Below are 25,633 nucleotides of genomic sequence, written 5' to 3'. Positions count from 1 at the left end.
TAGATTTATTCAGTGAGTGTCTTTATATGCAGTTAAAATGAACGCCATATTCTTTGGAAGGTTGAATTTCAAGTCAACGGGCCCTTTGGTGGGCTTGTTCTGTGTGAGTAGACTTCATCTTCTGAATCACAATAATGCAGTGTATGGTCACTTCCGTTCTCTTGTCAGTAACTACAAAATTCATCACTTATGTGCTGCACCTATTATCTTGTTTGTTGTACTGAAGAAAAAAAGGTTTTATTAGTGTTGTTTAACCTGACTGACCAGAATAAAAAGGTATATAGCCTATGTTTATAGATTTATTCATAATATTCTTTGGAAGCTTGAATTTCGAGTCAATGGCCCCTTTGATGGGCTTGTTCCATATGAATAGGGTTCATCTTCCGAATAATAATAATAATAATAATAATAATAATAATAATGCACAAAGATCATTACTTATGCAGTGTACCTGCTCTTTATTGTTGTTTATTGTGCTGAAGAAAATAAGGTTGTGGCGCGGATTTTGTGAGGAATCTTGAATGTATATAAAACGGTCCTAGTTCCTTTTGGCCTTTATTTTATTTGAAGTAATGTGGACTTCAGCACTAAAAAACATAATGAATAAAGAAATGTCTGACTTCATCACGTAGAAGTTATTGCTGATTCGGTTCCTCGTTTTGTGAAATGTTTTCTGTCCTATTGTTTTCTGTAAAGAAATCTATTGTGGAGATGGCTATTCAGAAGTTCAAGCGAACGTGCAATGCAATACTAAGTAGGCTATTCTCCTTGCATTGTAATACATTTCTATCAATTTGTTAATTTATCAGTTTATTTTCTTTTTTTTTAATAAGTGGGATCTCTTCTTTCTGTATTTCCCTTTACCTCCTCTTACTTCTTCCTAATGAACACCTTAATATTCTTTGGAAGCTTGAACTTCAAGTCAATGGCCCTTTGGTTGTTCCCTATGAATAGGGTTCATCTTCTGAATAATAATAATAATAATAATAATAATAATAATAATAATAATAATACAATCAGTTTCCAAGTTTACGTAATACAGGTTTTTTGAGAAAATCGAACATGAGAAACAGTAAAATAATAATCCCTCTGAGCTGCAATTTTGCAGCCAAAGGAAGGCAGTGAAATTGCAGTACCAAAGTAATGAATTACTTTTTTGCAGTAATATTATCGATGTGTGTCAGGGGAGTTAGCCTTGCAGTGATGAGAATGTGGAAATAGATTTGTACTGGATAGGCTTAAAAAGTCTGACTGATTTGCTAACAAAAAATGACAAATTAGCACAATATTTTGTCATTTTTTCATGTGACGTAATGTTTCATTATCAGTTTTATTACACTTGGATATTGGCCTGAGGTTTTTTGTTTGTTGCATTAAGCCTAAATTTTCTAAAAAAAAAAAAAAAAAAAAAAAGGAGAAAAAAAATCAAGCAAGAATTGAAAGGAATATATAACAAGTAAGAAATGAACCGAAGTTTCTTCGGCGCAATCGGGTTTTCTGTACAGCGTATAAGGCTGTATGAAACTTTCAACTACGATCGGGAAGCGCTCAGTTACTCCCCAGATGTGGTCAAGTGAAGGTGCTTCGGCGACGCCTCCGGAAAGTGCTGCCAGATGCACGATCCGTGGCTTACCCTTAACCTTATATAGAATAAAACACTGCTGAAGCTAGAGGGCTGCAATTTGGAATGTTTGATGATTGGAGGGTGGATGGTCAACATACCAATTTGCAGCCCTCTAGCCTCAGTAGTTTTTAAGATCTGAGGGTAGTCAGGAAAAGTACGGATGGACAGACAAAACAGCCATCTCAATAGTTTTCTTTTACAGAAAACTGAAAAAACAGTCTGCAGCAAAATCAGCTTTAGTCTTTGAATTATTGCTAAAACATTTACCACAAAAGTAAAAGACAAGTGTGAATCTAGAACCAAAATATATTTGCAACTTAAAAGACATCATTCAAAACTTTCTGATGTGCAAGGGAATGACATCTGTTGTACATAATACAGAACCGCAGTCGTTTGCAATGCGTAATACAGATCATTTTAAAAACTTGTATGAAACAAACATTTCCTCATATTATTGGTGTAAGCTGGACATCCCATCAACCGAATATAAGCTGATGTAGAGAGAGAGAGAGATGAGGTACAAAAATAATCATTTTATCACGAATTACAGTCACTTCGATCGGATCTATACCTTGGAATGAATCATGAATATTTAGACGGTATAGCCCTGTGATTATTTCAACAGGTGTTCTGAGACAATGCGCCCTCCCTAAGACAAAGTCAAGGTACTTCATTGGTACATTTTGGAGGGCACAAAGCATCTCGCGTTACTATGGCAACCGGCTAACTTCTCTCAAGATGGAAAATATTCTTTCGAGAAGCAGTTTGGCTGCGTCATCGCTAACGTAATTTGTGCCGTAGCTGAGCGTGTAATAATTACGCCCGCCAAAACTCATAATTTCATGAAAGGTGGTGTGGAAGGTGTTATGAATCATGTTATTCGATGTCAAACTCGTTAATTTGACAGCGTTCTTCTCTTGGCCTGAAAATAACGACGAGAAATCGCCCAAGTTATTGATGGTATAGTCATGCAGGGGCGGCTTCACTCTCGTTGTGTAGTCGTGCGGTTCTTGGCCACAGCTCAGCAGACTCTGGAAAGCTTTCTCCCACAGAGGCGCCCCTTGCTGGAAGCGGTTGCGCAACTCTTCGTCCACGGATTTACAGTACTCCCAAAACCTGCTTTTGACGCCGCTGTCCAATGTTGACAAGTGCGACATGTGTCCGGTGCACGGGCCAAAGACGAAAGTAGGTGAAGGTTTCTTATATCGTCTCAGTGTCGTTGTTATTATGGACGCGATTTCATAACTGTCGCGTAAAACGCCCCTTTCTCTCACCAGCTCCATAAGCGCTACGTTAATCGCTGCGACAAGGGCACTGTTCAGTGTGACTCCTTCTCGCTTGGCCTTTGTCGTCAGTAAGCTGGAGTCTTCAAGCTCCACCACACCGGAAACGCGTTTTGTGGTGACCTCCCCGACTCCTGAAGGAGGAGGGAAAGCCTGGAAGAAGAGAGGAAAGCGGCTAGGAGACGGCACGTTGCTCTCCATGGCTTCCATGAGAGTGGGATCTTCGCAGAGTTTCTCTCTAATCTGACGAAGGAGAGCAGGAAGTTCCTGTTCTTCGGAGAAAGGGGCGTATTCGTCGTCGCTAACGGGTCTCCCGTCGAGGAGGTCATTTAGGATATCCAAAAGACTCTTCAAAACGAACATACTACCTATTCCATCCATTATACCATGGTGTCCAGTGAACACTAACCGGTACTGGTGAGGATGCTTCTCCTCTACCTCAGGGTTAAGACACTCTGGCCCTTCACTCTGAGGGGCGAGGCGCATAGACCACTGAGCAGCGTCAGGAATTTGTAACATATTTTCATGGGCACTGAGAAGTGCTTCCCCTGGCGTGGTGTCTCTCCTCAGGACCTGCAATAAGAAATATTTACCACACAGTTGGTATGTTCTAGGCCTAACAGTTATGATGAGATATGTTTAAGCAAGTCTGTACTTCCTTTATAGTTTAGTGCATCCACATATCACTCATTTTACCAGCTATTTATTGCTGTTTATTATCTATTATGTTTGTAGCTCTTTACATTCACTTAATGATTGTTTTAGCTTTCAACAAAGAGATAATGGGCCTCTTACTTCAAAGTTCAGCTTCAGGTTCGGAGGCTGACAAAACCACAATTTGTCACCATGAGTTCGAAGACAAGTTCTCAAGTGGGGACATTTCCTGTAAAGAAGACAAGTTCTTAAGTGGGGACATTTCCTGTAAAGAAGACAAGTTCTCAAGTGGGGACATTTCCTGTAAAGAAGACAAGTTCTCAAGTGGGGACATTTCCTGTAAACAAGACAAGATCTCAAGTGAGGACATTTCCTGTAAAGAAGACAAGTTCTCAAATGGGGACATTTCCTGTAAAGATGACAAGATCTCAAGTGGGGACATTTCCTGTAAAGAAGACAAGATCTCAAGTGGGGACATTTCCTGTAAAGATGACAAGATCTCAAGTGGGGACATTTCCTGTAAAGAAGACAAGATCTCAAGTGGGGACATTTCCTGTAAAGAAGACAAGATCTCAAGTGGGGACATTTCCTGTAAAGAAGACAAGTTCTCTCTCAAGTGGGGACATTTCCTGTAAAGAAGACAAGTTCTCTCTCAAGTGGGGACATTTCCTGTAAAGAAGAAAAGTTCTCGCTCAAGTGGGGACATTTTCTGTAAAGAAGACAAGTTCTCAAATGGGGACATTTCCTGTAAGGAAGACAAGTTCTCAAGTGGGGACATTTCCTGTAAAGAAGACAAGTTCTCAAGAGGGGACATTTCCTGTAAAGAAGACAAGATCTCAAGTGGGGACATTTCCTGTAAAGAAGACAAGATCTCAAGTGGGGACATTTCCTGTAAAGAAGACAAGTTCTCAAGTGGGGACATTTCCTGTAAAGGAGACAAGTTCTCAAGTGGGGACATTTCCTGTAAGGAAGATAAGTTCTCAAGTGAGGACATTTCCTGTAAAGAAGACAAGTTCTAAAATGGGGACATTTCCTGTGAAGAAGACAAGTTCTGAAATGGGGACATTTCCTGTAAAGGAGACAAGTTCTCAAGTGGGGACATTTCCTGTAAAGAAGACAAGATCTCAAGTTGGGACATTTCCTGTAGAGAAGACAAGTTCTCAAGTGGGGACATTTCCAGTAAAGAAGACAAGATCTCAAGTGGGGACATTTCCTGTAAACAAGACAAGATCTCAAGTGAGGACATTTCCTGTAAAGAAGACAAGTTCTCAAGTGGGGACATTTCCTGTAAACAAGACAACTTCGATCTCAAGTGAGGACATTTCCTGTAAAGAAGACAAGTTCTCAAATGGGGACATTTCCTGTAAACAAGACAAGATCTCAAGTGAGGACATTTCCTGTAAAGAAGACAAGTTCTCAAGTGGGGGCATTTCCTGTAAAGAAGACAAGTTCTCTCTCAAGTGGGGACATTTCCTGTAAAGAAGACAAGTTCTCAAATGGGGACATTTCCTGTAAGAAGACAAGTTCTCAAGTGGGGACATTTCCTGTAAAGAAGACAAGTTCTCAAGTGGGGGCATTTCCTGTAAGAAGACAAGTTCTCAAGTGGGGACATTTCCTGTAAAGAAGACAAGTTCTCAAGTGGGGACATTTCCTGTAAAGAAGACAAGTTCTCAAATGGGGACATTTCCTGTAAGAAGAAAAGTTCTCAAGTGGGGACATTTCCTGTACAGAAGACAAGTTCTCAAGTGGGGGCATTCCTGTAAGAAGACAAGTTCTCAAGTGGGGACATTTCCTGTAAAGAAGACAAGTTCTCAAGTGGGGACATTTCCTGTAAAGAAGACAAGTTCTCAAGTGCAGACGAATATTACAACCTGTATGCACCACACTGGCTGCTAATCAACAACTATCATAGCCAACTGGCCTGTCTGCACCTCCCGTTCATAGTATCTCATCACATCGCTTCCCACATATCAAAGGCGAACACTCCCATTACTTACTTCTGCAGGAGTCTCAGCGTCCTGAGAAAATCGTCTTCCTCCAAGGGCCTGGCGCTGTTCATTGTCGCCACACACGACCCGAGTCTAGTGCCGGAGACGTTCGCTTTGTGCAAGTCCTCGATATCGTCGTTCGCTGGCCACAACCATTTGATGTCTTTCGTACTCATCAGCCTAAGTGGGTACAGGAAGAAGAAGAAGAAGAACGCATTAAATCAATTGCAATAGCCACAGTGACCTCTTAACTTCTCGAAGTCTTCGCGCTTTTTGGATACGCTGTCAAGGCCTTTGGCCCCATAGGGGCGTAGCGCCGTCAGTGCACCTCATAGGGTGCACTGTAGGCGTTCTAAAGGTTCTTTGCAATGTCCCTTCGGCCCCGAGCTGCAACCCCTCTCATTCCTCTTCCTGCACGTCCTTTCACATTATCTTTCTTCCATCTTGCAATCCACCCTCTTCTAACAATTATGTCAAAAGTGCAACTGCGAGGTTTTCCTCCTGCTACACCTTTCAAACCTACCTATTCTCAATTTCCTTTCCAGCGCTGAATGACCTCATAGGTCTCAGTGTTTGGCCTTTAACCTAAACCTATATTCCATTCCACTACAAAGCCTTTGGATTCAAGTACAAGAATATGAATCAGTTATGATGTTCGGTAGCGGGAAACGAACCCGCTTCCCATAATCACAACGAGGTCACGTTGCCGACCTGACCACAAAAAGGATAAAAGTATATTGCCGCTCGTACGTATATATACCAGTCGAATTCGTGGTCAGGTCGGCAACATGACCTCGTCGTGATTATGGGACGCGGGTTCGTTTCCCACTGCCGGATATCATAATTGCTTCATAAATCTTGCACTTGGAACCAAAGTCTTTGTAGTGACACGCATATCCGAAAAGCGCGAAGAATTCGAGAAGTTAAGAGGGCATTAGGGCCATTACAATTACATACTTATCTGGTAAAAAATGACCATTAGATTCTATATGCATAAAATTATTACATGAGGAACCTTATCACAATCGCCTCAGGTTATGTCCGTATCTCATCTACTGATCGCTTGATATCGTACTTGTTTACAAAAGTCATGAATGGGTCTATTTGAGAGAAGTAGGGCCCAAGTACGTTGGTGGTGGCGGCGGGGCCGGGGCGGGGTGGGGATTACCTAACCTTTTCGGGGTGCAGAAGGCGGGGTAATAAGTACATACAAAGAAACTAATTATCTAAGCCTGTATCTGGGCTCTTTTAAACTGTGTGAGACCTGAGAAGGAATGTGGGGGTGATGGCATAAGGCTCCCAGGGGTATGGGAAAGGAGGCAGGAGGGTGCCCAAGCTTTACATAAGCACCTGGGTAAGGACTGGTGAGGCTTGGGCCCTGGAGAAAGGGGAATTTATTTTTTCGAAGTACCTGGCAGAAGGCATCGTCGAAAGGGTTTGTGTAATTCGAGGTATCCACTTGTCTAGGATCATCGCCCGATGTTTAAAACCGATCATGATGTTTTTCCCCAACTGGCAGTCAGCCCGCTTTGCTGTGAAGAAATAAAATCAGGTAGTTATGTTTTTTTTTTTAAGTCCCACACAGCAAAGGAATATTCTGAAACAATCTATAGTTAAGCAGGGATGGTCTCCTGTAAAACTGGAATAGCAGTCACCTCCATATTCATCTCCATTGTATTCAGTATAATCAAATGATGGATGGATAACCTTCATGTAAAACATCAGTCTAATTAAAGATTTACAAGATGTATAAGCCCATACGACAGAGGCTCAATGTTTATTTTCAGAGGGAAGATAAATTTCATGCAACTGTGACCCATTTGTGTCAGTGGCGTAGTTTGGGGTGCCAAAGAAAATTACACAAAACTAATGTACCAGTTCTGTAATTAGTAAAATATACTATTCTCGAATGTATATATTTGTGTGAATGAAGGAAAATAATAGTATTACTAATTATTAAACCTGTATATGAAATTATAGAGCTCAATATATTCAATTAATTTTCAAGTCTTACTATATGCAAGTACTGTAATGTAAATTTCCTCACAACCTTACATTCAACACTAGCCTAATTTCTATTGGCAAGTTTTAATTTTCAACTATACCTCAACTACAAAGGGAATTTCAACTGGGGGAGGGGCGGCAAGCATCTTACTGAGGGGCCCGGATCCCCCTCTCCTGGCACCCCATTGCGACGCCACTGATTTGTGTCCTCTCACTGAAACAGGGGATTTTGTATTTGAATAGTCTGTGACAAACAGACAAATGAAACAGTTTAGATAAGCAAACAGCCACGTCTAGCTTCTAAGTATCCAAAATTAGATATACAGAATTAAAACCTGGTGGATATGAGGAATAAAAACAGAATTCTTCTCATTGTCATCGTAAGATCTACAATAGGCTACACTAAACGCCATGAAAGAATCATATACAGTGTAGTGTCCCAAATCATGCTTGAGGGTGTCTTTGGATAACTAATCTTAACTGCTATATAAATTTATATCTAAGAACACGTGAACCTTACATAAATAAACAAATAAATAAATTAGAGTCTATAGCATTCTTCCATTCACGAATTTTTCTCTCTATTTTCGTATATGTACAGATTATATCAAATGTCCATTCAGTAACTGGTCGATATTCTGGCGATGATTTGGTCACGTATTTATTAATATTTGAACGAGTTCAATCATAAATTTTTTTCAGTGCTGTTTTTAGCGTAAACAACGTCCATTCATAACTATGTCAGATAATCCTCAGTAAATCAATTAGTCCACTGACCCTTAGAGAAGTCAGTTAAGAAACCAATCAATAGTCTGCACTCTGTGGTGAACTACTTCGTATTCCTTCGCCGGGCTCGCCCTCGAATCGGACATCATCCAGTCACACGAAAGTATATCACCGATTTTTTGTGGTCTTTTTCAGTCTCAGCAAGTTTAACCCAGTTCTTCTTCAGAAGAAGAAAGACACCTTTCATAAATGCATGCGTATATCAGTTAGATCGTGATTAGTAATTGAAAGGAAGTTAGAACTGGAAAAACAACAAGCAGTACCGTAATATCGTCACTCGCCCTTGAACTTGTTATACGTCTGGCAGCCATGTTTGCTTCATTACATAATTTCTGTGTGTGTGCGCGCGCGCGCGCGCGTGCGTGTGTGTGTGTGTGTGTAAAATACCGATTTAATGTACGTCTGCGTAAGCCCATTGAGACGGAACTTGTGTAAACTGACCGGATCAAAAATATAAGCGTTTTCCCACACACACACACCCCGAGAAACTCGTCTCCTGCACCACATAGCACTACAGTGGGCCAGAATTATCGTACAATTACACATTCCCACAATCTCACTTGCATCTCTTGTTACTTTACCTTCTGTGTATCCTTTGGGGCTAACAAACTAATCCACCTTAAGCTAAACATCACAATTACACCACATTCACAAAGCTGTACGGACGTTATTTCATTGAGAATAATATCTCACGTCAGTGAGGAATTTCTTCACCTCAGATGTTGGTGTGCCGACAGCCCGACACTGCTCTGTCGACTGTATTTTTTGAATGTATTGCCATCGGGGTGGGAATGATTTAAGGTACAAACTAAGGGACTATCTCAGTGGTTCTAGTTTTTTTTTTTTTTTTTTAGTACCCTTACCCCCGCCAGTGATGTGATAGATCACCATCACCCCTACCCCATTTCTCTTCAGTTACGTGAAGTTATTATATAAAGGAAAGAAAAATATTGGAATGCTTAATTTCTAATGCATTTTATATGTAAGAAATTCATTTTACTTTTAATCAAGTCTTAAGAGATGAAGAATTTAGATTTTAGACATTATTCCTTTGACAAAAAAAATAAAATTAAAGCATTGTTTCTTTTTATTACAAATTGGAATTAAAGCATTATTTCTTTGGTAATTAATAGAAAATAAAGACATTATTGCTGCACTGTTAATGCGAAACATGGTATTGTTTGTCCTTTACTAAAATATCAATGCGAGGGTCTGTAGAGGACAGTGCACATCGCATACTTTTAGAAAGTGCTTCGTTAGCGCCCCCCCCCCCCAGAAACGGCTTCATTACCTTCTAGGGGGTAATTACCCCCAGTTTGAGAACCTGGACTATCTCTCCTGTGCCGTAAAACCATTCGCGGAACTCACTCCTTGGTTTCAAACAACTCTCTCTTTCTCTCTCTCTCTCTCTCTCTCTCTCTCTAACATTATATATATATATATATATATATATATATATATATATATATATATATATATATATATATATATATATATATATATATATATATATGAGTATATATATATATATATATATATATATATATATATTAGATATACAATCTTGCCATAACTACGTAAGTAGAAGTATAAAAAGATAACTAATAAAAAGAGTTTAAACCCATTTAATGCACACAGAGGTACTTGATTACCAAAGGAGAGGATGAGGAAATCCATAAGGATTACTGATAATCTTAGTTTTTCTTCTTTTAGGTCTCGTTTTTTTTTACGTTTTATGCAGCGGATTGTGATCAAGAATATACATCTAGACCTGAACTTAAATTGATAACTCAGAATTTTCCGTTCATATACCTTCGCCATCTTATCCTCTTTATTCCTGGACACATTTCTTGGCTCTTTCCTTGGTAGTGACAGACACCCCAGGGGTTTTCGGGGGGTCGTTATCTAGGACTGTTAGTTCTTGGGGGTCATTATCTTCATGATATTTACTGTCTTTTCTTTGCTTTTACGGTCATCCCCAACAACGGGCTTGTGCTTAAACGCGCCGCATTGGTGGATATATACCGGGTTAAAACCCTTTTGGGGGTCGAGGGTGTAACGTGATAATATGCAAATATTCGGGAAATAGAAGAAAAAGTCATTCTGAGCAGAAAATTTTCCATAAAATTTTACACTGTCTAGGAAATATCCCATTACTTTCTATCTGCTGTCCTCAGGCATGAATAATTAATGCTCTCTTGTCGTTTTAATAGAATAAAACCTGACAAAATGTCTTCACGGAGTTCCTTGCTTACGGAGACATTATGTGAAGAGTTCCTTCCTTACGGGGACATTCGCCACATTGCATTGACGCAAAAAGTGTGTTTTGATTTTGATTTCAGGTTCTCGTTTTACCGTCAACTCAAGGATACCGGTAATCGCTTTTCTTTGGTAAATATAAATACATTTACATTTTTAAGTGAGTTTTCACGCGGATATATCATTTTCAAGCATTTTTTTCCCAAGATAGGCCTGATTTATAGGCGAAATGTAACTGAAAGTCAGGTTAAAAGACTTACTTGATGCCTTAGCTTCGGTCCTTCGTAGGGTGATAGTGCCATCAGTGCACTGTAGGCACTGCCTGACGTCCTTTGCAGCGTCCCTTAGGTCCGTAGCTGCAACCCCTTTCATTCCTTTAGCCTAACTGTACCTCCTCTAGTTATTGGGGTTGTCTTTGTTCCTCCTTACTTTACCCTCAACTAACAATCATAACTCCCAATTAGCCTAATGACCAGGCAACCATCACTTGGTCTTTGGCTTAAATTTTATATTCCGTTCCGGGTAATTCTAAGCCGGCTGTCTGCGGTGAGCTAGACTATGGCAGTTGACGTTTTCTTATGTTATTTTACTTGTTTTACAAGAATTTCAAGTCATATTTTGTCGGCCGCCTGTAACTAAACTGTAATCGACCTCTGAAGACTACACTACCGACAGGGTAGATCTAAGCCGGCATCCCGCAGCGAGCCCCCCACCCCCCTCCATAGCTAATATGGCAAAATTGTAACCAGTAAACACCCATAAAAATGCCAACCTAACGTACCGTAGGGGTGTTTACTGGTTACAATTTTGCCGTATTAGCTATGGAGTGGGGTGGTGGGCTTGCCGGGGTGCCGGCTTAGACCTACCCCATGTTAGGTAATTCAAGTCGTGTAGTCTTCAAAGGTCAATTACAGTTCAGTTACAGCCGGCCGACAAAATATTACTTTAAATTCTTGTAAAGCAAGTAAAATAACATACAAAAACGTCACTTGCCATAGTCTAACTCACCGCGGACAGCCGGCTTAGAATTACCCCGTTCCGTTCCGTTCCGTAGTCTAGGTGTCATTTTCCCGTCACGTACCTTATATATGTGATTGAGGCTATGAATTTTGTCTCTTGTCTACCCCCCCCTTCCCCGGAACACCTCACAAATAAGCTATAACCCCTCCAGACTACCACTTAACATTAATGGGAATTTCAGAAGGAATATGACCTAAACAGATATAGACTATGTTTACCTAACCTACCCTAGGATGCGGTGCCTTTGCCAGGTTACTTCCCCCTCCCCCCAAGTAATTTGTGACCACGTGACCTCTCCATCTGCATGCTGCCCCCATTCTAAATGGTGTTCACCCAACAGTAGATTAATCTAGTCCTTAGGGTAGGTTACCTGCCTGGGAGACCTCCCACCTTCAACCCACAAAACTGTAGCTAAAGTGTATTGGAATGGATTCTTAGGTAAAACTGAAGGCTACTGCCGCACCCATCTGGTTCGGTTATGACCAGCTTACGAACATAATGGTCGTCATATTTTGTACCACCCCCTCTAGGAAGAAAGTAAAAATACAGACAAAAGATGGGGAATTTCTTTTCATCTTGGTGAATTTCTCACATTATCTCACCTGTACTACATTTCATACACTGTGTTGTTTAGCCAAAAAATTATAGTTATAAACAATATCTTGATGCAGCCATCTCTTTTACATTTTCCCATTGTAATGTGTGCTTTGAACATTTCCAATGTTCGTTTCGCTCGCAGATGACCAAACCAACCTTACCTAACCTAGGTATTCAGCTGTTATCCTAGTGCCTGGTATTATATTGTAAAACATTCCATAAACTTACCCTAATCCGAACAAATATTAGAAATGTTCAGAATGCACGTTACAGCATAGGGAAGTGATATTTTCAAGTCCAAAATGCAATAATGGTTTACATGAAACTAAAACCCTACAATATACTGCAGTGCAGTTGTACACTGCTACTTTCAGAAACAGGCCATAGGCTAGGCTTACATGCTAACTGAAGGTAACCTAGAACCTGGACCTTGACTTTTGCCAACAGGTGTGGTGGCAGTACTTACAGAGATACTGGTGAAGGTTATTCTTATAACAGTAGTCAATTTCATTGGGAATGTAGACTGCAGTCATCCTGTTGCAGTACTTTGGATGTGATTTTTTGATTTTTATATTAATTTCCTTTGCAAAGGAAGGCCAATATTTGCAAAACAGGAAATTAGAAAACCAAGTTATTAAGAAAGATTATATATATCCCTTCTTATGTTCATAATTATGTGGGATTTCCCACTCCCACAAACTGAAGCACAGGATTTGAATTGGAAAGTATAATATATTGTTATTTTAAATAAATTAAAATGGATTTTATTAAGATGTTAGTATCAAAATTGCTAAATGCACTTTTTCCTCCCTCAGTAGGAGGCTGTCAAGATAACAGGGGCCTAATTGAGCTTAGTAGCCTTGAAGCCTTGATCCAAGTAACTTGACTGTGCATCAGCTCATGCTTTAGAAGCCTAGGTGGTGTGTGTGTTAATGTTTGAAAGCTGAATGTTGGCAGATGTTTTGTGTTGGTGTAAAAATTGAAGATAATTTTTTTTGCGAGCCAATAATATTTTTTAAGAGGACAACATATTTGCTCAAAGTTTATCACGTAGATGTTTGCCATGTTATTTTCATTCTTGTAGATCCAGTATTTATGAGAAAAGAAACTTGAAAAAAGAAAACAACCATATCTAGCTCATTCAGGGAATGTTGATGTATAACAGATGACGATTTATATGCTTGTTGGAACAAATTCATTTTAGTTAAAAAGTTCAATTTTCCCAGTTCTGGCCCTCATGATTTTTAGATGTAGAGAAGGTATTGACTTGGTGCACCTGTAGTTTCTAATGTAAACCAAGATTTCTTTACAGTTATTTTGATGTGACACTTGAGATTGTTTTCCTGATATCTTACACAATTCTTTATTTTGTGTTTATCCCATTTTAAATCCCATATTCCCAGCATGTATAATAAGTTAAGGAGGCTGCCAAGTTTTTGGGTGAAAAATCTGTTTTGTACATGCAACTTACCCGTCAGATATATACTTAGCTATAGTCTCCGACGTTCCCGACAGAATTTCAAATCTCGCGGCAAATGCAACCGATAGGTCAGGTGATCTACCTTTCCCGCCGCTGGGTGGCGGGAATAGGAACCATTCCCGTTTTCTAATCAGATTTTCTCTGTCACTGGTTCCGGCAACATCTGTTGTTGGTTCCTCCTGCTTTGATTTTTGTTTTCTCGCTTGCTGAGGATCTTTTGGACTGATTTTGGTGACGTATTGGATTTTTGGCTTGGCATACGCTATTGTGGACTGTTTTTTGGATTTGCTCTTGGTTTGTTCTGTTAAGATGTCTGATATCACTGTTTCACCTGTGTTTCGTGCGTGTGTTAGGCAAGAGTGTAAGGTGAGGTTGCCGAAAGCTTCGGTAGACCCTCACCCTGTATGCATGAGGTGTAGGGGGAATGATTGTTCTTCGGACAATAGGTGCAAGGAGTGTGAGAAGTTGTCTGATCAGGAATGGAAGGTTTTGACTTCTTATTTGAAGAAGCTTGAAAAGGATAGAGTTAGCAAGGCTTCCTCTAGAAGCTCAAGTAGGTCTCGCTCTGCTGAGCACGAAGTAGAGATTAACACTGTAGGCTCTCCTAATCCTTTGGTTTCAGCCCCTTCTCCCTTCACCGAACCTGTGGATTCGTCTTCTGAAATGGCTGCGATGAAGGCGGAAATCCTAAGGATGAAATTGCAACCGCGTTTGATGAAGGAAGGTAGGAGTGATAGTGATATGTGCAGTGTCCCCAGTGCAGTGGAGGGGCGTCTGATCGGCTCCGCATTGCTCCGAGGCCTAGACCTCTTCCAAACTCCCAGGACCAGGGGAGGAGGAATGTCGAAAGCCGCAAGGAGGATGTAGAGCATCCCCAACGATCAGGCGTCCCTTCGGCAGATCCTGTCATTGCGTCCCAGGCTGCCTTGGATCGCCATAGAAAAGGCATCCTGAAGACGTGCTTTTCTTCGTCTGACTCGTCTTCTCCGAGGCGCGGTTGGAGTTCGGCTGAGGAGTGGCGCCCTCTGAAGAGATCCTGGAAGGCTCCTAGAGTAGAGGTTTTGGACTCGAGCCCTGAGCGCTTCCCGGAGGATTCACCTATTGTCAGGAAGAGAGCTCGAAGATCCCCCTCCTCCTCTCCAGCAGGAGTTAAGGAGTCGACGAAGCAAATTTTGGTCGGCCTCCAGGAGCAGTTATCAGCGCTTGTAGGTTCTCTCTCCAAGGACACCTCGTCTCGTAGGAAGGATGACTTTCTTCCAATCAAGAGTTCCAGGAAGCGCCTTCTTCTTCAAGTCGTCTTCTTCTTCTCCTGTCAAGCTTCCTTCTAGCAGCAAGTTTTCTTCTTCACGAAGACGCTCTTCGCCGAGCAAGCGCTCTTCTCCCAGCAGGCGCGCTTCTACCAGGCGCTCATCATCAGAGGGAAGCGCCTCTCCTTCCAGGCGCACTTCACCTCGCAGAACCTCTCCTATGGACAGACGCTCTTCTTCTTCCAAGCTTCTCTCCCGGGATAAACTCCCTCCTTCCAGCAAACACCGCTCTCCTGCCAGGCGTTCTAGCATTAGGGCCCCCTCTCCTGGCAGGCTCTCATCAGTGGACAAGAGCCTCTCTCCTGTCAGGCGCCAGTCCGGCGGCAGGCGACATTCTCCTGGCAGGCGCTCTTCGTTGGACAGGATTGCTTCTCCGTCCAGGCTCGCTTCACCTGATAGGCGCTCCTCTTCTTTTAAGCCTTCCTCCCCGCCTGCTCCTTTGGAAGAAGTCTCAGAGTAGGAATCTCCTAAGGATGCTGGAGTTTCAGATTATAAAAGACTGGCTTCTGTGCTGATTCAGGAGTTTGGAGATTCTCTTTGCCATGCTGCCCCTCCTTCTTCGGGATCTTTATGGGACAGTACCAAGTCAGCAAGACCCTCCTCTTTTGTCAAGATGCGCCCTACGATCTCTATGAGGAAAGCCTTTAAAGGAGTCGGAGAGTGGATGCAGTCTAAGAAGGAAGCAGGCAAGACGGTTTTCTCTTTTCCTCCTTCTAGACTTTTGGGAAAGTCTGGAATTTGGTACGAGACCAAGGAGCCTATGGGGTTGGGTCTCCCCTCATCAGCAGACGCAGATTTTTCAAATCTGGTAGACTCCTCCAGGAGGCTTTCTCTTTCTTCAGCGAAGGCAACTTGGGGAATGTGCGAACTGGACCATCTCCTCAAGGGCCTTTTTAGAGTTGTGGAGGTGTTCAATTTTATGGATTGGTCTCTTGGGGCTTTGGCCAGGAGGACTCGAGACCCTGAATTCCTTTGTATGGATGATTTTATAAGCGTGTTGTCTTGTTTGGACAAAGCGGTGAGGGACGGTTCCGCGGAAGTCGCTGCCTTATTCGGAGCTGGTATCCTCAAGAAGTGATCGGTCTTCAGCTCTTTCCTCACCAAATCGGTGCTCCTCTCCAGAGGTCCTCTCTTCTGTTTGCTCCTCTTTGTCTAGCCACCTTTTCCTCAAGATACGGTCAAGGAGATTTCGCTCATTGTCTGGAGAAGGCGACCCAGGATCTTTTGGCCCAGTCATCAAAGAGAATGAGACCTGCTGTTCCTTTCGCCAAGCAGGAGAAGGCCCCTTCAGGAGCCCTTTCGAGGGGATCCAAGAGCCTCCTTCAGAAGTAGAAGACCTGAGAGAAGAGGAAGGTCTTCCTCTCTCGCCCATTAAAAGGACTAGTGAAAACGAGTACTCCAGACGACAGTGGGTGCCAGACTGTTAAAGTTCGCCAAGTCTGGGCACAGAGAGGGGCGGACGACTGGTCCTCTCTATTCTAAGAAGAGGTTACCTCATCCCCCTTCAGAGAAAGTCCTCCCTTAACATCAACTCCCAGGGAGTTATCTGCCAGTTACAGGGATCCCGTCAAGAACCAGGCTCTTCTACTAGCAGTGGATCAAATGCTGGAAAAGGAAGCCATAGAACCGGTTCAAGAGCTCCATTCCCCAGGGTTTTACAATCGACTTTTTCTGGTGCCAAAATCCTCGGGGGGGGGGTGGAGGCCGGTTCTGGATGTAAGCGCCCTGAACTTCTTCGTTATCAAGACAAAGTTCAACATGGAAACTACCTCTTCGGTTCTTTCTGCTCTTCGTCCAAGGGATTGATGGTCTCCTGGACCTTCAGGACGCTTACTTCCACATTCCCATTCATCCCTCCTCAAGAAAATTCCTAAGGTTCGTGATTCAGGAAAAGTTTATCAGTTCAGGGCCCTGTGCTTCGGACTTTCGACGGCCCCCCAAGTGTTCACGGGCATTTTAAGGAATGTGGCACACTGGTTACATTTAGAGGGAGTGAGGATCTCGATGTATCTCGATGATTGGCTCATTCGGTCCAATCAAGGAAAGTTGTCTGGAGTACTTGTCGATCACCCTAAAACTGACCCAGTCCCTTGGACTCTTAGTAAATCTAGAGAAATCCCAGGTTGTTTCAGCAGCAGAGCATTGTTTACCTGGGGATTCTGATGGATTCTCGGGATTTTCTAGTTTTTCCATCCCGGGAGAGAAGAGATCGCTGCATAGAGAAGCTGACAGTCTTCCTAAGGAAAGAACATTGTTCCGCGAGGGAATGGATGAGTCTGCTGGGGACCATTTCCTCGCTGGAACAGTTCGTCTCCTTGGGAAGACTTCACCTAAGACCCCTTCAGTTCTACCTAAAGGAGAGTTGGGACCAGAAGTCTCAGGACTTAGCAGCTTCGTTCCTGATTTCGGACAGTGTAAAGGAGGATCTCCGTTGGTGGTTAGACCTCAAAAATTAAACAAAGGACTGTCTCTTCGTTACCGAGCCTCACCTAGTGTTGTTCTCAGACGCCTCGGAGTCGGGATGGGGAGCAACACTCGGATCGAGAGAAGTGTCAGGCACCTGGAAAGGAGACCAGGTAAACTGGCACATCAACAAGAAAGAACTGTCCGCGGTGCATCTAGCTCTCATCCAGTTCGAGTTCCTAGTCACAGGACAGGTGGTTCAAGTGAACTCGACAACACTACTGCCCTGGCTTATATAAGGAAACAGGAGGAACACATTCTTTCTCCTGTACGAAACAGCAAGGACGTTGCTGTTATGGGCGGAGGAGAGGAAGATCAGACTCCTCACCAGGTTTGTGCAGGGGGAAAGGAATGTGAGGGCCAATCTACTCAGCAGAAAAGATCAAGTCCTACCCACGGAGTGGACTCTCCATTCAGAAGTCTGCGGAAAGCTGTGGAGCCTGTGGGGAAGGCCGAATATCGACCTCTTTGCAACCCACTGGAATGCAAGGCTGGAAAACTAGTGCTCTCCGATCTCGGACCCGAGAGCAGTTGCAATAGACCGGGTTAGACGGGTATGCTTTTCCCCCATTCAAGATCTTGGGAGAAGTGGTAAGGAAGTTTGCGTCATCGGAAGGCGCGAAACTGACCCTGATAGCTCCGTTTTGGCCAGTTCAAGATTGGTTCACAGAGGTACTGGAATGGATAGTAGATTTTCCCAGATCGCTTCCACACAGGAACGATCTTCTCAAACAGCCCCACTTCAACAGATTCCACAAGAATCTCCCCGCTCTCAATCTAACTGCCTTCAGACTATCGAAGGTCTGGTCAGAGCGAAAGGTTTTTCGCACAAAGCTGTGAAGGCTATTGCCAGAGCCAGGAGATCCTCAACCTTACGCGTCTACCAGTCGAAGTGGGAGGTCTTTAGAAGATGGTGCAGGACCTATAAGATATCCTCTTCCAGTACCTCTGTGACAAACATTGCTGATTTCCTTCTCTACCTGAGGGAACAATGCAACCTCGCTGTACCTACAATTAAAGGTTACAGGAGTATGTTATCCTCAGTATTCAGACACAGAGATCTGAATATCTCTGAAAATAAAGACCTTCACGACCTCATAAGGTCTTTTGAAACGTAAAAATCCATGACTTCGAAGACCTCCCAGTTGGAATTTAGACGTAGTCTTAAAATTCCTAATGTCAAAGAAATTTGAACCTCCTCAACAAGCTTCCTTCAGGGATCTCACCAGGAAGTCACTGTTTCTCTTTGCCCTCACCTCAGCTAAGAGAATAAGTGAACTACAAGCCTTAGACGGTAGAGTTGGTTTTAAGGAAGATTCGGCGATATGCTCCTTCAAACCATTCTTCTTGGCAAAGAATGAAAATCCTTCTAAACCATGGCCAAGAACCTTTGAGTTAAAAGGTCTCTCGTCAGTGACAGGGCAGGAGTTGAGAGGACTCTATGCCCTGTCAGGAGCCTTAAATTCTACCTGGAAAGGAAGAATCTACTGGGAGGATCAGTGAAAGTCTTTGGTGCTCTGTCAGGATCCTTCTAGAACGATCTCAAAAATGCGCCATCCTTTTTTTATTAAGGACGTCATCAAGGAAGGCTCATATGTCTTGTGAGGATGAGCACCTCAAGCTCCTTAGAGTAAAAGCACACGAAGTGAGAGCCATTGCGACATCCTTGGCTTTTCACAAGACCTTGTCCCTCCAGTCTCTTATAGAGGCGACTTACTGGAGATGTAATTCAACCTTCACATCTCACTATTTGAGGGATGTTAGAGTTACGTATGATAAGTGCTTCTCTCTAGGAGTGTACGTATCTTCGGATTCGGTGCTGGGACAGGGAGCTGAACCTAATCCTATATAGTTTAGCTATTTTGATTGTTTTTTAATGCGTGGTGATGTGTGTTTTTATGGTTGGTTGGAAGTGGGTGTTGGAGTACCCCCCCCTTTCAATTCGTATCACTAACAAGGTTAGAATTGGTCAGGTGGTCGGGATTAGTTGTTATGCTCCTTGTTTATTTTTATTGACACCTAGCTCTGTCATGTAAGAGGGATAGCCCCCATTGATATGATTCAGGTGTAGGCTCTGTCATGTAAGTGGGTCAGCCCCCATTGACACGATCCATAATAGGCTCTGCCATGTAAGTGGGTCATTCCCCATTGACACGATCCAGAAGGGCTGTCAGTCATAGGTCACATCCTCGCTGAAGCTCTTGAGGCAAGCAGACTTATAGACAGTATCCATGAAGTCTTTTGCCCAATCAGGTAAGAACCATGGTTTTTTGTTTATCCTACAACATGTTGTTTCCCATTTTTTAGTTTTTAGCTATCTCTTGCCCTCCTCCAAGGGTGCCAATCAGCTAAGTATATATCTGACGGGTAAGTTGCATGTACAAAAATGATATTTTTATGATAAAATAAAGTTTTGTACATACTTACCCGGCAGATATATACGATTAATGGCCCGCCCAGCCTCCCCTCAGGAGACAGGTGGAAGAGAAAATCTGATTAGAAAACGGGAATGGTTCCTATTCCCGCCACCCAGCGGCGGGAAAGGTAGATCACCTGACCTATCGGTTGCGTGTGCCGCGAGATTTGAAATTCTGTCAGAAACGTCGGAGACTATAGCTAAGTATATATCTGCCGGGTAAGTATGTGCAAAACTTTATTTTATCATAAAAATATCATTTTATTAGGATGTTGTTATATATTGTATTTATACCAGGAATAAAAAACATCACTTGTAAAAGTTTTATTAGTAATTTCTCCACGGTAGCAATGTATGATAATTATACAGTAATCACAAAGCATAAGCTGTTTTATGAAGTGAGAATAGTTGCACATGCTGCTGGATGTACTTTATATATTTTGTTTCAAACCAGTAATGCTTGCTAGTGAGCTGATCTTTTTAGGACAATTTTGACAGCTATTATCATTTCATTTGTATTTCCTTGCAGGTACTGTACTAAGAACATGGAAGTGAACGTGGCTCCTTGTCAGACAGTAAAAACTCGTGCCCAAGTTATTACCGTACAGTTTTCTCCTTTTGAATGGTCAAGTGGCTTACTGGCAGTAGCACTCCCATCTTCAGTTGCTGTTTACTCCTTAAAATTCAAGGTATTTAATCCTGGTGACAAGGTTTACTGCTTCATGCCATCAGCTGACGTACATATGTTTGTTCCTACAAAAGTACTAACCAGAATATTCCTGACATGAGCCGGAAGCTGTCATCAAAGCTTGGTAACAAGCTTTGATTGAAGCTTTCTGTAAGAATTTTTCTGATTGAAGCTTTCTGTAAGAATTTTTTTCCTTGATGATTATTTGCTTGTATCTAACTGTAGAGGAATTTTTCCGTTACGGATATTGTACAGAATAAAATTGTTTCTGTTATGGATGTTGTATAGAGTAAAATTGTGGTGGATCCTTGTCATTTTTGCTATTTTTGCAGGGGTAAGGGCCACAGTCCTAATTTAACGTGTGAGGAGTGTGCTGACTGGTCTCCACACTGGAAGCACTGCAGGAAGAAGGGCAGGAAGGTGGAGAAGCATTTGCCAGTTACGTCACAGGGTAAAACTCCCTTTTGATGCCATAGGCTTTTTGGCTCTCATGCTTGACACCCCCTTCTGCTTCCACTGCTCCTCTTGCTTGTTCTCCCTTGCTTTCTGGTCCTTGGAGTGGGACAGTGTATGCATGTTAAGGTGTTCCAGCACATGCTCTGTGGCTGTGGAAGCCTAGATGCATGCACAGGTGTCTCCCCTATATATTTTCATGTATGTGCTTCTGATCCTTTGCCTCCTACTCCAGCTGTGCCAGCTGCTTTGGGTTTGTCGATGAGGTTTTTGGAATACCTGAAGATGTAGCCTGTCCTCAGTAATATGGGTGACCCTTCTTTCTTGTCATTACCAGATAATTTAGCATCAGGTAAGAGGTTCATTATTCATAATAATGCTTGGGCTCTCTTTGGAGAACCCCTGCCATTCGTGTAGTACCATGTATTCCTGATCATTGTCATCTGCCTGCCTTGACCTAGTCCTTGGGGTCAAAGGATGAAGAAGTGGAAAAAACACCTTCATCCTCCTCATGGTAATCTTCTCTTCCTCTGCCTCTTCTCCCTTGTAGAAGAAAAGAGAAGTCCTGGAAGAATGCCTCTCAGAGGAAGTGTATGAGAGTTTCACAGCAGTATCCCCCAGTGCTGAAGAGTATAAAGAAGGCCTTGATTGATCACTTCATCCCCTTTAATGACTGTTTCCTTCTTGGCAGGTTTGTCTCCAAATTAAGCTCTCTTGTGAGCCAGTGTTAGTTGACTGCCTGATGTATATATAATCTTTGTTACTGGATATGTTAAGATCGAGAAGGAGGCCTCTCATCCCACAGAATGTATTAGACTTATACCAGAAATCTGTTGACGTAAGTGTGTAGCTTGACTTTAGAGTTAGACAATATATCATTTTCCGTGCATTGCATTCAGCCATTTCCAAAGATCATGGATACAATGTCCTAACTATTCCTTCATGGAGAGTGAGCATTTATCAGATTTCTTCCCTCAGAACCTGGTATAGAATAATTGGAACTTTGCACTTTGGTGCAACTCCTTGCTGCTTCTGTCAGGTCGCAGTTTCTGTCATGGAGTGCCAGTTCCTTTCCATAGCACCAGTCAATTTGCATGTGGACTTGGCACCCTCCCTTCTGATTCCATGTTTATGGCGCAGGCACTCCAGTCTTCTAGAAAGGGAGAAGACTTGGATCCCACTTTTCAGTGTTAAACTATTTCACAATAATAATAATAATACAGTAAGAGCCTGACTTAAAGACTGCCCTCCCCTTTCAAGAGAAGACCCCCCATAGACCCAAGGTGCATGGATATACTGTACTTAGGTTTGCAAAGCTGACATGATGGATGACTGATCTCTTCCCTCCTTTGCACCATTCTTGCTGTTAGCAGTCCAACCCTTGTTCATGCTGGTACAGTAGCCCACCAAGATAATAGATCGTGGTATATTGTACCTCCAGATATATCGGTGCGAAATGGAAATATCGATTTGAGGGTTTTCACCTCCGGATCACGCCTTGGCTAATTTAATTTATTATTTTTAAACATCTGACTTACCTGGTAGTTATATATATAGCTTAAGCCCTGATGTCACAGCAAAATTTCAAAACTCGCGGCAATCGCCGATGGGTAGTCAGGTGTACCACCTGTGCGCCCTCTACCCAGGTACCTGTAACCATTCCAACTATTCCTCAGATCTTCCCTGCCGCCGTACCGGTTGCATCGTTAGGAATTTCGCTTGTTTGGCCCGTGTTTTCGCAGTGTTTTTGGTGAAGTACACTTTGGCTTTGGCTTTCGCTTGTTTTTGGATTTGCTTTGGATTTTCTTGACTCTTTTAGATATTGTTGGTTTTGACCCTTGCTTGTTTTGATCTCTCTTTACGATTTTCCTTTTTCCAAGATGTCTGACTCTACTTCGAGTGTGAGACTGTGTGTGAGGGGATGTAAAACCCGGCTTGCTAAAGCCGCGTTGGATCCCCACTCAATTTGTGTGAATTGCAGAGGTAAGAGTTGTGAGTTGAAGGACAGATGTGATGAATGTTTGGGTTTATCAGAGAAAGAGTGGATGGATTACTATCGCTATGTTTCTAAGCTTGAAAGGGATAGGATCAGAAGAGCCGGGAGTAGTAGGTCATTTCTTCGAGAGATAGTCAGGGAGTTGACAATTCTCCTCTTGTTAATAATCCTATTATTCCTTCCCCAGTAGTGGTAGTTCCAGATTCCCCCACTGATACTGATAATGAGCCAACTATGAAGGATATGATGATGGCCATTCAAGCCCTTGGACAAAGGGTGAATCCCTCGCAAGAGACAGAGAGGATTTATGGTCGAATGAGAGATCTTAAAAACTCAAGTGTTAGTGAGAAAATAAAAGTGCAAGTGTTGTGGAGGGTGCGATTGCTCGGTCCTGTCGTGCTTCTAGTCTGAGACCTCTTCCAAGCTCACCAACCCCTGTGAGAAGGAATGTCGACAGACTAAAGGGAGGCGAGAGGCTTTAGCTCCCGAGCAGTCATCCCCTCGAGCATACCTGTTGACGCTTCCCAGGACGCCACCCGCCATAGGAGAGGCGAGGTTAAAGTGTTTTCGTCTTCCCCGCCAGAAGACGCAGTTCTCAGACGGGCTGGCGTCTGTGTACGTCCGAGTCAAAACCCCTCAAGAGGAAACTTTCTTCTGTGGAGCGGCGCTGGAAGTGACGCTTATAACAACTCCAGGATGTAGCCATTGGAGCAGTCCAGAGTGTTCCCCCTCTTAGCTCTGACGATAGCTCTCCGTGAAAAGCAGACGATATTGTCGCATAACGGCGCTGTATGCTTCCGCTGAAGACGAAATGAGATCGGAAGCGCCCCGAACGCCATTTCCAACATCACAACGTAGAAAAAAATTAGTATTTGATATTGGCTGCCATTCAGCTCCCTGTAAAACCTCAACAGCAGGAAGCTCCGCAAATCAGTTTAATTCAAGATATGCAACAGAAACTCTCTTCCCTGATGCAAGTGCTTGCAGCCTGCAGAAAAGACAGATACAGACTTTCGTCCACCGATCGCTGTATGTCACCCTGAGGAAGCTTTTGACCAATGTCGCACAGGCGGCCAGTTCTCAAGTGACTTCAGGGTTCGGCAGGACAGCGAACATAGGAAGAATGTTTGTCCAGCTCAAGAGGTTCCGATCGTTGTACGTCAGCCTGAGGAAGCTTTTGACCGATGTCGCACAGGCGGCCAGTTCTCAAGTGACCTCAAGGTTTGGCGGGACAGCGAGCGTCAGAAGTCTGGACACCAGGACGCCCGAGTTGCTGGACGCCAGGACGTAATTCATCAAGACTTTGGACGCCAAGACGCCAGGCATCAAGAAGTTGGATGCCAGGACGTCAGGCGTCATGAGGTTGGACGCCAAGACGTTAAGCTTCAAGAAGATGGACGCCAAGACGCCAGGCATCAAGAGATTGGACGCCACGACGCCGAGCGTCAGGATGATACTTTGAAAGACGTCGCTACTTCGGTCTTCGGGCAATCGGAAGAAGAGAATGATGATATCCCTCAGTCTCCTGTGGATCCGATTGAAGAGATTTCCAACGAAGACAATCTTAAAGGCCATCACCTTTCATCGGACCTGAAAAGACTTATGAAGTTATTTTCGGAAGTTTTTCCAGAGAACTTTATCCTGGCTGCTCCTCGTTCCCCGCCTTCAGAATTTAATCTTGGGAAGGCATCTAAGAGGGCAGCATTTACGAAGATGGTTTTGTCCTGCTCGTCCAAGAGAGCGCTGAAAATTATGAATGAGTGGATGCTTTCGAAGAAGGAACAAGGAAAGACAGCCTTTGCTTTTCCTCCAGCCAAACTAGCTTCAAGGTCTAGTGTTTGGTATCAAACTGGAGAATCGTTCGGCCTCGGAATACCTGCCTCTTCCCAGGGAGACTTCTCGAGTCTTGTTGACTCTTCTCGTCGAGTGGCCATGGGGAAAACGAAGTTTTGTTGGTCAACATCAGAGTTGGACCACCTCCTCAAAGGAACTTTTACGGCCTTTGAGGTTGTTATTTTCTGGACTGGGCCCTGGGAGCTTTAGGAAAGAAGATGGAATTATTCAACACGACTGACACCGAAGAACTCGTATATCTGATGTCGTGTATGGATAAAGGGCTCAGAGATGGTGCCAACGAATTAGCTGCGCTTTTCTCAGCGGGAATTCTGAAGAAAAGGGCCCATCTTTGTTCTTTCCTGGCTAATGGGGTCAGGTCCAGTTAAAAATCAGAACTGATTTATGCCCCTTTTTCCTCTCATCTCTTCCCTCAAGATTTAGTAAAAGAGGTCTCTTCATCCTTGGCCCAGAAAGCCACGCAAGATTTGATATCTAAGACAGCAAGAAAAGTCCTACCAGCGACTTTCATCGCTAAAAAGAGTAAGGCTGAGGCTCCTGTGTCTCAGGTGTCTCAGCCCTTTCGTGGTCAGCCCTCCAAGGCAGAGGTACCAACAGGGCGGGTAGAAGAACGACAACGAGAAGAGGCGCTAGACAGGGAAGAAGCAGGACCTGACGATCTTCTCCTGCAGGCAGCGGTAGGTGCCAGGCTGTCCAACTTCTGACAGGTGTGGGAGAGAAGAGGAGCGGACCTTTGGTCCATTCAACTGCTCAAGGAGGGG

At 43.2% G+C, this 25,633-nt stretch overlaps 2 protein-coding genes across 7 annotated transcripts in view; one reads left to right on the top strand and one right to left on the bottom strand.

Moving 5' to 3' along the window:
* Window positions 1-1,912: 1,912 nt before the first annotated feature.
* LOC136848551 (uncharacterized) lies at window positions 1,913-9,433 on the bottom strand. Of its 3 annotated transcripts, none has more exons than XM_067120828.1 (5): window positions 8,921-9,433; window positions 6,961-7,081; window positions 5,559-5,729; window positions 3,703-3,790; window positions 1,913-3,480 (listed from the first exon to the last, which is right to left on the bottom strand). In XM_067120828.1, the coding sequence occupies exons 2-5, from the start codon at window positions 7,044-7,046 to the stop codon at window positions 2,335-2,337; spliced, it is 1,491 nt and encodes a 496-aa protein (XP_066976929.1). In that variant the 5' UTR covers window positions 7,047-7,081; window positions 8,921-9,433; the 3' UTR covers window positions 1,913-2,334. The 3 variants fall into 3 exon arrangements, with proteins under 3 accessions (XP_066976929.1, XP_066976930.1, XP_066976928.1); XM_067120829.1 differs by having other exon boundaries at window positions 9,054-9,433; XM_067120827.1 differs by lacking the exon at window positions 8,921-9,433 and adding an exon at window positions 8,603-8,680.
* Window positions 8,424-25,633, top strand: part of Nup37 (nuclear pore complex protein Nup37) — a 54,401-nt gene continuing 37,191 nt past the window's right edge. The window contains exons 1-2 of one of the 4 annotated variants that reach the window (XM_067120833.1): window positions 8,424-8,442; window positions 20,411-20,570. In XM_067120833.1, coding sequence (XP_066976934.1) covers window positions 20,427-20,570 — 144 coding nt within the window. In that variant the 5' untranslated portion in view covers window positions 8,424-8,442; window positions 20,411-20,426. Of the gene's footprint in view, window positions 8,443-10,576; window positions 10,731-10,927; window positions 10,947-20,410; window positions 20,571-25,633 lie in introns of those variants that run through there. The other 3 variants (XM_067120830.1, XM_067120831.1, XM_067120832.1) reach the window with 3 other exon arrangements.

Source organism: Macrobrachium rosenbergii, chromosome 19, assembly GCF_040412425.1.
Source record: "Macrobrachium rosenbergii isolate ZJJX-2024 chromosome 19, ASM4041242v1, whole genome shotgun sequence".
NCBI classification, from domain to species: Eukaryota; Metazoa; Arthropoda; class Malacostraca; order Decapoda; family Palaemonidae; genus Macrobrachium; species Macrobrachium rosenbergii.
The sequence above is the reverse complement of the archived record's forward strand: the minus strand, read 5'-3'. Positions and strand labels throughout refer to the sequence as shown.

Coding starts and splice junctions, on each gene's coding strand:
- LOC136848551 (XM_067120828.1), bottom strand. CDS start 7,046: ATGATCGGTTTTAAACATCGGGCGATGATCCTAGACAAGTGGATACCT. Junction 5,730..6,960: donor TCGACGATGCCTTCTGCCAG/GTACTTCGAAAA, acceptor GTACCCACTTAG/GCTGATGAGTACGAAAGACA. Junction 3,791..5,558: donor ACGCTGAGACTCCTGCAGAA/GTAAGTAATGGG, acceptor TCTTCTTTACAG/GAAATGTCCCCACTTGAGAA.